At 42.7% G+C, this 11,567-nt stretch overlaps 1 protein-coding gene and 1 long non-coding RNA gene across 10 annotated transcripts in view; one reads left to right on the top strand and one right to left on the bottom strand.

Moving 5' to 3' along the window:
* The window catches only part of LOC117795612, a 41,719-nt gene extending 33,047 nt beyond the window's left edge, over positions 1-8,672 (bottom strand). The window contains exons 1-2 of the long non-coding RNA XR_004619687.1: positions 8,477-8,672; positions 5,099-5,178 (exon numbers count right to left, since the gene is read on the bottom strand). This is a non-coding gene — a long non-coding RNA (uncharacterized LOC117795612). The remainder of the gene's footprint in view (positions 1-5,098; positions 5,179-8,476) is intronic.
* TEX2 (testis expressed 2) overlaps positions 1-11,567 on the top strand; it is a 114,275-nt gene that overhangs the window by 55,712 nt on the left and 46,996 nt on the right. For 8 of the 9 annotated variants that reach the window (XM_034640792.1, XM_034640787.1, XM_034640789.1 and 5 more), the window contains one exon: positions 1,206-2,868. In XM_034640792.1, the coding sequence (XP_034496683.1) occupies positions 1,231-2,868 (1,638 nt within the window). In that variant the 5' untranslated portion in view covers positions 1,206-1,230. Of the gene's footprint in view, positions 1-73; positions 874-1,205; positions 2,869-11,567 lie in introns of those variants that run through there. The other variant, XM_034640791.1, reaches the window with a different exon arrangement.

Here is an 11,567-nt window from a genome sequence, read left to right as displayed (position 1 = left end):
AAAAAAAAAAAAAAAAAAAAAAAAAAGAAAAAAAAAAAAAGAGTCACAGGCTCTACTGACTGAGCCACCCAGCTGCCCCTTACCCATCAGTTTAAAAGGCTGAGCTGGTGTCCTACTTCCCATACCAGTCTTAGCCTCCTCAGAACATCTGAAGTTCATTGCTCAAGTGTGTTTTAGCTCCTTTGACAGGGTCTCTTTCCAGATTGTGGTGTGAATTTCCATTTTGTAGGGTCTGTCACGGTGTGTGGTGTCCAGTAAACAGGCTATTAGTGAATAGGGAGAGAGGTAATGTACTAGGTATCACGGGGTCGGCTTGGTGTCTTCTGTTTTGCTGCCCAGCTTTTCAGGTGTCTGTCTTCTCCCCAGCTGCTGAGCTCCAGAAGGGCAGAATGTGTAGCTTCCATGTGTCTCACCATAGCCCTTAACAGAGTTCTTGGTTGGTGGTGTGTTACAGCATTGATACTTAATTTTCCTGCCCTCTGAATCTTGGATTCAGTTTAAAATTTGTCTCCTTTATCCTGAAGCCCCAGAATATGGCCCTGTCTTCATGGCTGCCTAAGTACTTTGACATTTGGGGAATAAAGAAGCCAACAGGTGATAGCAGTTCATTTAGAGATTTCCCTTTCCACCCTTGGAGACTTTGCTGCTTCTTGGCCGTGGCAAGACAGTATGAGTCCTGGTGGGAGAAGCAAGCCAAATAATTGTTAGGATTGCTGGGAAAATAGCAATGGAAGCAATAATCCTCCCGGGTTGGCTTTTTATAGCTAGAAAACAGTGGTGAAGTTTTTGTTGCAAGACCCTCAGAATCCCCAGGCTGCCGCATTCTCTCCTGTTGGACTTCCTGAAGTCATGCTGGTGACATCTATTGTGCAGGTATTTCAAGTGTTGAAATACAGAATGGCTGGTAGAAATGAGCCAGTTAAGAGGGAGGAAACGATTACTCAGCTGTTGTGAAGTCAGACAGATTGTATGGCCTTTATAATACCGGTCTGTAGTTTGCTCATAAAAGAGAATGCCTAACTGGGATTTATCTGGTGAAAATTAAACCCATCAAACCCGCTCGAGTGAAAAACAGTGGCCATCTGCCAAGTAAAAGCATAATCACCATTTGGAAGGGAGCTTCATCTGTGTTCCAGTGTGCACATGACCGCCTCTCCTGTGGGGAAACGGCTTTCTGACTTCTGATTTCCTTGCTGTTTCCACAGAGCCTGAGCCCTCGTGAAGCCGGCGATGACAAGTCTGAATGGTCGCCATGCCGAGAAAACCATTGACATGCCAAAACCATCAGCCCCCAGAGTGCACGTGCAGAGGTCCGTGTCCCGAGACACTATCGCCATTCACTTCTCGGCATCCGGGGAGGAGGAGGAGGAGGAAGAGGAGGAGTTCAGAGAGTACCTTGAGGAGGGGCTGGACGACCAAAGCATTGTAACGGCACTCGAAGCCAAGGAAGACCTCTATTTTGAACCCCAGGGTGGCCATGTCTCCACTGGCCCTGCCACCCAGCCCATCCTGGCAGATGGACTGTCCGTGTCCCCTGCCATTTTGCCCGTCTCCGAGAACACTGTAAAGCTGTTGGAGTCCCCTCCTCCGGCAGTGCAAGTATTAAGTACAGTGCCATTGGCTCTGTCCCCAGGGTCGTCTTTGTTGGGGCCCTTAGCTAGCTCTCCCAGTGTGTCGTCCCTTTCTGAGCAGAAAACCAGTTCTTCCTCCCCATTGTCCTCTCCTTCCAAGTCTCCTATCCTCTCCTCCAGTGCCTCATCCTCCACCCTGTCCAGTACCAAACCCTTCTTGAGCCTTGTGAAGTCCCTGTCGACCGAGGTGGAGCCAAGAGAATCCTCACACCCCTCGAGGCACAGGCACTTGATGAAGACATTAGTTAAGTCTCTGTCCACAGACACCTCCAGGCAGGAGTCAGATACTGTGTCCTATAAACCCCCTGACTCCAAGCTCAATTTACACCTGTTCAAGCAGTTCACACAGCCACGAAACACAGGTGGAGACTCCAAAACTGCACCTTCTTCCCCACTGACTTCTCCCTCCGATACGCGCTCTTTTTTTAAAGTGCCCGAAATGGAGGCTAAAATCGAAGACACTAAGAGACGCCTTTCAGAAGTCATATATGAGCCTTTTCAGCTCCTTAGTAAAATCATAGGGGAAGAAAGTGGCAGCCACAGGCCCAAAGCCTTATCTTCAAGTGCTTCAGAACTCTCCAATCTGTCTAGCCTGAACGGTCACTTGGAAAGCAATAACAACTACAGCATCAAGGAGGAGGAGTGTGACTCCGAGGGGGACGGCTACGGGAGTGAGCCCAGCGTCCCCGCAGGTGACCACTCCAGGTCCTCAGATGAGCCCTCAAGAGAGGCAGAGCCGAAAAGTTCCCAGGTGAGCGGTCTGAAGGACTTAGGCCTGAAGACGAGCTCGCTAGTTCTTGAGAAATGCTCCTTGTCTGCCTTAGCGAGCAAAGAAGATGAAGAGTTTTGCGAACTCTACACTGAGGACTTTGATTTGGAAGCAGAGGTGGAGAGTACAGTGGATAAGCTCCCGGATGTCCCTCTCAAGCCCGAGGTGCTGGCGGATGATGGTCCGACTCTTGACAGTGAGGACGAGGCCCAGTCGGCCGTGCAGCACCCGGAATTACCAGTCAAGACACTGGGCTTCTTTATAATGTGTGCCTATGGGTACCTCATCCTGCCCCTCCCCCAGTATGTGAGCGGACTCTTCCTGGGAATTGGTCTTGGATTCATGACTGCGGTTTGCATGATTTGGTTTTTTACACCACCAAGTGCTCATAAATATCACAGATTACATAAAAACCTACAACACGGGAACACAAGATCCCTGGATATCAAAGAACCGGAAATACTAAAGGTAAGTCTCTCGGCAGCAGCTGGCGAGCGCACGTGCTCTCTGCCATACAGCCTGATTTTAGATCCAACTTCGTTTTCTAGTTGATTGTCATGGGTTTTCACACAAGCAGTGTTTTTAAGGCTTTAGGATCTCTTCATTCTCCAGGCATCCAGGAGACTTCTCTGGTAAATCTCATTCTAGTTCAAGTTTTAGCAGGTTTTTCAAGGATCTCCACAGTGCTAGAGAGTAGCATTTGCATCCAGTTCGTATTTCAGTCTCTCTCTAAACTTTCCAGGGATTTGCTACTTGCTGAGGATTTGTTATAGCTGAGTCTGTTAGGCTTGCATATTCCCAACACCCTGGAGAAGGGTTCAACGCTCCTGGAATGCCAGAGAAGGAAAGGAGGAAGAGAAGGCAAATTGATGTCAGTGGTTGGCCACCACTGGCCCTCCTCTTTCCTTTGTGCATAGTGAGATGTGGGCTGGAGAAAGAGACCTCACTTTCCAGTGTGTGACAGTCTCAGGATTTGGGACCTCCCCCCCGAGGGGTGCTGGGATGATCCATAGGGTGCAAGAAGAAAATATTCAAACTTCCATTCATATTTATTTTTGTATATTTAAAAAGCTGCTGTGTTTTGTGTATGTTTCAAAATATACACGATATAAGCATACAGTTGTAGCTTATATAGTTTGTAAGTCATAGACACATATACACTTTTTTTATATGTATGTATATTTTTCTAATTGTGGTAAGATACAAATAACATACAATTTACCCTCTTAACCATTTTAAAGTGTACAGTTAAGTGACATTAAGTACATTCACGTTGTTGTGCCCTCATCACCACCACTGTCCCTGTAACTCTTTTCATCTTGTACCACAGAGGCTCTATACCCATTGAACAATAACAGCTGATTTCTTCCCTCCCTCCTGACCCTAGCAGCCATAGTTGCACTCAGTCTTTTTGATTTTGAATACTCTGAGTACATCATATAAGTGGAATCAGGCAGTAATTGTGACTGGCTTTTTTACTTAGCATAATCAGAATTAGGATTTCCTTTTCTTTTAAGGCCGAATAATATTCCATTGTGTGTATATACTCCATTTTCCTTATCCATTCATCCATCAGTGGGCACTGGTGTTGCTTCCATGTTTTAGTTATGCTGAATAATGCTGCTGTGAACATGGGTATATAGATATCTCTTTGAGATCTTGTTTTCAATTCTTTTGTGTATATACCTCCAAGTGGGACTGTTGGATCTGATGGTAATTCTGTTTTTAATTTTTTGAGGAACTGCCATACTATTTTCCACAGTGGCTGTACCATTTTACCATCCTACCAGCAGAGCACAAGAGTTCTAGGGGCGGCTGGGTGGCTCAGTCATTGGGTGTCTGCCTTCGGCTCGGGTCATGATCCCAGGGTCCTGAGATCAAGCCCCGCATAGCCTGATTCTTCCTCTCCCACTCCCCCTCCTGTGTTCCCTCTCTCGCTGCCTGTCTCTATCTGTCAAATAAATAAATAAAATCTTAAAAAAAAGGGGGGGGGTTCTAGTTTCTCCATATCCTTGCCAACACTTGTTTTCTGGGCTTGCTGTTGTTGTTTTGTTTTGTTTTTTTGTAGTTTTTTGGTAGTTCAAAGCTGCTTTCATTTCTCGGTTAATAGGTTTCTTTCTCCCCTCTGTTTAAGAATGCTTATAAATGGCACCATCTCTTTCTATTGCAAAAAAAAAAAAAAAAAAAACCCAAAAAAAAAAAAAACAAGGGGAAAAAGGCTAACGGTCCAAAATACTGTTTGTTTTCTAGTTTAATAAACTTTTTATCTTATTCGAAAAAAATATATGGTCACTGTTTAAAAAACCCAAGAAACCCAAAGAAAAAATTTATTTTTTTCTCACAGTAGTGGGAAGGAATTAACGATTTTGTTATACATCCTACTTTTGTTCTTATTTTAAATTTCTGCGAGTATGTATACACTACACGTGTGCATGCATACTTTTTTTGATTTAATGGAATCATGTATTTGATTTTTTTTGTTTCTTTCCCATGGCAATATATTATGAGACTTTCTTAAGAGAAGCTAGTGCTGAGTCTTGAGGATGTGACACACTTAAGCTTAGTATTAATATATGAAGTGGTGTAAAAGTGACTCGTTATGGTTGCTATGCTTTTTATAAGGTAGTGCTGTGACTACCTGAGTTACATGCCCTCTAAGTCAGTTAGTATAACTTTAGCAAAGAAAAATGGTACTTACGTATCACTCTGGTGCCTGACGATCGTGGCATTCAGTTTAAACTGGTTCGAGCACTTGACTTGTTTAGGGTGGCTTCATTACTGTTGAAGAAAAGTTGTATTTTAGCCTGAGGTCTTCTGTTTGATGTACAGGGCTGTTTTTAGAAATCTGGCTATTACTTTATTTTAAAAAAGGAACACTACTACAGATTAGAAGGGTAGGTTTTATATTGTAAGCCAAAGATTTCAAATGCAAATGTTCTTTGGGCTTAATTAATTTTACTGAGTTGTATATCATACTCTTGGGAACCATTTAAAAAATATGACACTTTAAAACATTTAGCAGTGTTGACATTAAATTTAGGACTCAAATGTTGTAATAAGAAAAGGAAAATATAGTGGAATCTAACTTCAAGCATCTATTTTCTGTTACATTTTCTCATTGGACATTGTGCTTTACTTTCTTTAAGAGGTAGGATAACACTAGCTATTGTAACAAATTAGAAGTTTGTTTCTTGCCTGAGGAAGAGTGCAGTATGGGTACTCCAGCCATCCCCCTGTGTTGATTCAGGGGCCCAAGTTCCTTCCATCTTGTGGCTCAGCAAACTTTCTTAAAAGGCTAGATAGTAAATATTTTATGCTTGTGGGTCATATAGTTTCTGTTGCAGTCACTTAACCCTTTTGTTTTTTTCAATCACTTAACTCTATTTTAACAGGAAAGCAACCACAGACAATGTGTGAATAAATGGGTGTGGCCCTGTTCCAATAAAACTTTATAGAAACAGGCCTCCGGCTCACTTTGTTGATCCCTGCCTAGGGTATTAGAGTTCTTTGCATCCAGCTGGCATAAGGAGAATGAGAAAGCAAAACATGCCTTCTGATAATGCCTGGACCTGGAAGTGACACACATCACTTCTACCTTCATTCCATTATGAACTAGTCACATGGGTCCTCCAAAGTGTCAGGGCCCCTGGGGAATCTGGGACTTGGCTGGGCAGTTTCTTCCCAGCAACAGCTATACACTATAGAAAGGGATACCCAAAGTTTGAGGCACAGCTAGCCTTCTCTGCCTCACTTTCATAGTACTTATAAGAGCCCTAGTTATATGTATGTTAATTGCCCATCTCCTCCAGTCCACTGTAGGCTTCATGAATGGACAGACCATGTCCATTGTGTTCATCATTGTGTCCTCAGCACCTGGCACACATTGGCATGTGATAAGTAATTGTTGGATGAATAGGTGGCTAGATGGATGGATGATCAATGAGTGAATGAATGATTAAGGCTTTATCAGGAAATGTAGGTGGTGAGGCGGTATTGACCCTGTCATCTCCTAATGAAGTTGCTTTTTAAAAGAAATCCCTGAGACTTAAGGAAAAAAATTTAGTCAGATTGAAAAGGGTGGTCTTTTAAGAAGACAAAAAATAATTACCAAGTACAGATTATGGAGAGTTTTTTCTTTTCCCACTGCAGTGGAAAAGCCGGGATGGTCCATCTTTGATAGAATTTGGAACTTGATGTTTACTGCTTAGAAATCGCTGGCAGCAAGTTAGCTTTTCTCTTACCTGCACTCCCACAGTGCTGGCCTCCTGAATTCAAAGGGAGAAAAGACTGCTGGCTCCTGCCAAGTAGAGCATTAGAGAAATGGGGATGGTGGCAAGTTCTAGATTTCTGCTCTCTAGATTTACAGCTTTAGAAGAGATGCAGGAGATGGGCCTTGATTTCTTATAAAACAGATCTGTGAACCTGTTCCTAGGGTCGAAAAAGCCCCTTTTTGAAAATAGGCTTGATTTAGGGAATTAGCTGTTTTGAATTATTTTCTGTGGATCTGGTACTATTCCATTGGTTTTCATAGAGGATGTAATGGTGCAATTCTTGAGGGCAGGCATGGAAACTTTAAAAAAAAAATCACAAACGTGGGCTATAAAACCTGCCTATGATAAAGATCTCTAGCATAGAGGCCCAGCAGTGACAGTGACCCTCTGTCTTTGTGGCCGAAGTAGACTCTATCTGGTAGCTGCATGAACCGGATGGGCAGGAGGGTTAGTGCTCCAGGACTGTTTTAGGAGACTGTGTTTTTAAACTTCTGAGCCACGTAAGTTCTCGTTGATGGGTCCAGGACTGAGAGTCTGAGTCCTAAATGGGCTCCATAAACAATTCAGAAAGAATTGCAGTTTTTCTTCAGTGAGACTTCACATAAAGATGAAAGGGAGGAGAAAAGTAAAGCTCTATTGTACTTTATCCAGGTGATTTTACTGTTCCATCCACACTGTGGATATTTGTATTTAAAAATGACCCTGTTACAGGGGTGGCTGGGTGGCTCAGTCGGTTAAGTGTCTGCCTTCGACTCAGGTCATGATCCTGGGGTCCTGGGATCGAGCCCCATGTCAGGCTCCCTGCTCATCAGGGAGTCTGATTCACCCTCTCCCTCTGACCTCCCCCCGTCTGTGCTCTCGCTTACTTTCTCTGTCTCTCTCAAATGAATAAATAAATATTTTTTAAAAAGTGACAGTGCTGCAGTGGTGAGTATACAGGATGGAGCGTCCCTGGTTAGCAGCCAAGTAGTAGCTGTTCTCAAAGACTGATTTGTGGCTGATTAGGCCTCATGACCCTCTGCCATCTCTCGCTCAACCCTGCCAGTCAGCAGCTCTCTCATCTGGGACAGAAGCAGTCAAAACCTCTGTAAGGCCAAACAGTTGTCACCGAGTCTGCAGAACGCCTCTTAGAACCTCCTCCAAATCCTGCTTGTTCTTAATGTTTAGCAATTCATACATTATGATTTCATACATTCATGCTGCTGATGAGAAGCAGAAATAGGAGAAAGGTGGCTGCACAGGCACCAAGTGACAAGTCGAATGCGTGAGAGCGAGGGGGGGAAGACCAAAGTGCTCGGAGACACTAATGTGACTGAAAGCTTGGCAGTCTGTTAGCACAAGTCAGAGCCTCAGGTGTGCTGCAGAGTCCCAAAGACTTCATTTTGAGCAACAACCCCTGTGTGGTAATCTTCTGGGGATTTTATTTTGGGTGACTAGCTAGATACCCTGAGCTGGGGACCCTGGGAAAGAGTGGGTTTGGGCATGGGGAGAATGAGGCATTTAGAGTCAGTCATTTGGGATGTTTGTTTTTGCTGAGCATTCTTAAACAAATTGGATGCTTCTTCTCTAAGAATGTACTTGTCACAGGAAGCCTGGGTGGCTCAGTCTGTTAAGTGTCTGTCTTCAGCTCAGGTCATGATCTCAGGGTCCTGGGATTGAGCCCAGCATCAGACTCCTTGCTCAGCGGGAAGCCTGCTTCTGCCTCTGCCTGCTGCTCCCCCTGCTTGTGCACATCCTCTCTCCCTCTCTCTCTCTCTGACAAATAAATAAATTAAATTTCAAAAAAAAAAAAAAAAAGAACTTACTTGTCACTTGTCCAGGAGTGTACTTAATTCAGTGCCATTCCTGTACACTGATGTTTCCACATGTCTGTGATGATAAGCTTCCTGAAGATTTCGTGAGGTTCTTGGATGTATGTTTAGTGTATGACTCATGCAGTTTTGAATTATATTCATGGGTGAATTCTTTATCACAGGCTTACAAACCACCCGCAGAACACAACAGTAGAATGTTGGTTTCCGGAGTGATGATATGTCTCTCTCTCTCTCTCTCTCTTTTTTTTTAATTTTTCTAAAATTATTTTAATGTAAGCATCAAAAAAATCTATCTCTTTTTAAACGTTATGGCCCATGGGGTGCCTGGGTGGCTCAGTCGGTTAAGTGTCTGCCTTCAGCTTGGGTCATGATCCCAGGACTCTGGGATTGACCCCCGCATCCGGCTCCTTTCTCAGCAGGAAGACTGCTTCTCCTTCTCCCTCTGTCATTCCCTTCCCTCCCCCCGCTTGTGCTCTCTGGCTCTCTATATCTCTCTGTCAAATAAATAAATAAAATCTTAAAAAAAAAAAAGATGTGGCCCAGAAGGTCAGCTAAAATTATGTTTCCACCATTGCAAGGCCAATAGCAATGAATTTTGGAGAGCCTTTTTTCCTTAGGTTATATCACATTTAGATTTTTAGTAAGAGGGATAGATGTTTTAAATCATTGCAGTCCCTAAATACAGCCTTTGGTTTTGTCATGTAAAAATAATTTTGTAAGGAGAACATTATAAATTTTGAGAAGGAATTCAAACTTGTAAATTTAATCTCAATTTCATGCAATTCTTTCCTTTAAGAAATTAGAGTGTGCAAGTCTTAAGGAGAGAACAGCCCCATTACAACCAAAAGAGACTTGGGTTGCTTTTTGTTGCTGTCTTATAACCCCCAGTACAGTGAGTACAAGAAATAAAAAAGCATTTCTTTCTACATTATACTGAACTGAAAGTATCCTGCTCCCGTAATGGGTCACTTGAGTTTTTATGGATGGCTTTTATAAACATGGCTAATTCCCAGTGTCCCTTGTTGCTTGAGAAATACCAGGTAAGATGTTTCAGTGCAGGCAGCCCTCACTTAAAAGCAGGTACCCATGTTTTAAAATTGGTTGGAGAGCAACTGTGTAGAAAATGCTTCCTGAATTCCATAGGAACAGTGTGGTTAAGGAAGTCAAGTGACTCCAGAACAATTTTTTTCTTGAACTTTTATTTTCTAACTTTTTATTGTAGAATATGTCTATTATATACAGGAGTAAAGAGAATAGCATAATGAAACTCCTTGTACCCAACGAGCAGCCTCAGCTTCAACAATTATCAACATTTTGCCGATTTCCTACTCAACTCATTAGCTTACAACATGGCTAAACAGTAATTCCGGTTCACTTAAATATGACTAAGTTAATAGCATCATTTCCTTGAGAAAACATATTCTGGATTCAGGCTAGATATTCCAGGACCTTGTGTTTTAGTTTTGTTGCAGGTTTCATCTATGGAATGAGGAGAGAGGCTGTGGGCATAGTGGGTCTGAGAATTTTCAATCATGTTTTTTGGAAGAGTAAGGTTTAACCATGAAAAAAGTCAATGCTAAATATCTTTTAACCTCTAAAATTTATTTTAATGTATAAAAAGTACCAAGTTCATTGAAGACTTTTCTTATTGTACAATAATTAGTCTTTGGGGGGGAGGGGCAGGTGGGAGGTATGCAGGTGAGAGGCAGGGAGGGAGAGAGAGAATCCCAAGCAGACTTCACACCCAGCACAGAGCCAGTGTGGGGCTTAATCTCACGACCCTGAGATCATGACCTGAGCTGAAATCAAGAGTTGCGACACTCAACTGGCTGAGCCACCCAGGCACCCCGAGGAAGATAGAGAACCTTAGGCAGCACACTGACGCAGGGCTCAGTCTCACAACCCTGAGATCACGACCTGAGCGGAAATCAAGAGTCAGATGCTTAGGGGCGCCTGGGTGGCTCAGTCATTAAGCATCTGCTTTTGGCTCAGGTCATGATCCGGGGGTCCTGGGATCGAGCCCCTCATGGGGCTTCCTGCTCAGTGGGGAGCCTGCTTCTCCCTCTGCCCTCCCCCCCCGCACTTGTGTTCTCTCTCTCTCTCTTTCTGTCAAATAAATAAAATCTTAAAAAAAAAAAAAAAGATGCTTAACTGACTGAGCCACTCAGGCGCCCCAATCATTAGACTCTAAGAAGAGGTTTGCTGTACCCCAAAGACAAGGAGGTTGCCAACAAGATGGCGCCAGAACATGAGCATGTTGGTGTGTTGGTTCCTGAGGCTGCTGTTGTGAACTCTGTTTCATTCTTTTGTTTCTTTTCCATGGTCTCCAAGATGGGTTGCTGAAGACACTATCCAAGAAGAAAGTATTAAAATTTCTATTTGTATATATTTTTTACTTTTTTCTAAGAAAGTAAATAAGCCCTGCTAATATTTAACATACGGATGACCATTTATTGACCTTTGCCGAAATCCTTAGAAATTACCAACAAGACTATTTGAAATGTGGATTTTATCCTTCATCATTAGTGATGAGCTTCACCCTAAATATAAACATTATGCATTGAGGTGTCAGCTGAAGAAAGTACAAAGCTATCAGAAAGGAAAAAGTAAAAATTACCAAAAGCCTAATTATTTCATCTTTTTCTCTTAATTTCTATTTTTTACTTTTTATAAAAGCTGTAATATATTGGAACATGTATATAATTTATAAGTAAATGGATGTATTGTGGGTATATACTCAAAATTTTTTAGCTGATAGGATGTGTGATCTAAAAAGTATGGAGGCTACTAATTTATTGGCTTGCTGATCTATTGTCTTATAATTTCAAAACTTGTTAATATGATTTAATGTTTATCATTTGTTAACATAAATCAGACCATGATTATTTCAGTGGTTCATCTGAGATCATGTTATTTTCTGTCAAATTTGAATGCTCAGGAGCGCCTGGGTGGCTCAGTTGGTTAAATGTCCAACTCGATATTGGCTCAGGTCATGATCTCAGAGTCATGAGATCGAACCCCACGTTGGGCTCTGCGCTGACTGTGGAGTCTGCTGGAGATTCTGTCTTCCTCTCCCTCTGCC

This window comes from Ailuropoda melanoleuca, chromosome 13 (genome assembly GCF_002007445.2).
Source record: "Ailuropoda melanoleuca isolate Jingjing chromosome 13, ASM200744v2, whole genome shotgun sequence".
Lineage (NCBI taxonomy): Eukaryota > Metazoa > Chordata > Mammalia > Carnivora > Ursidae > Ailuropoda > Ailuropoda melanoleuca.
Note: the sequence above shows the minus strand (reverse complement) of the source record. Positions and strands in the feature narration are given on the sequence as shown.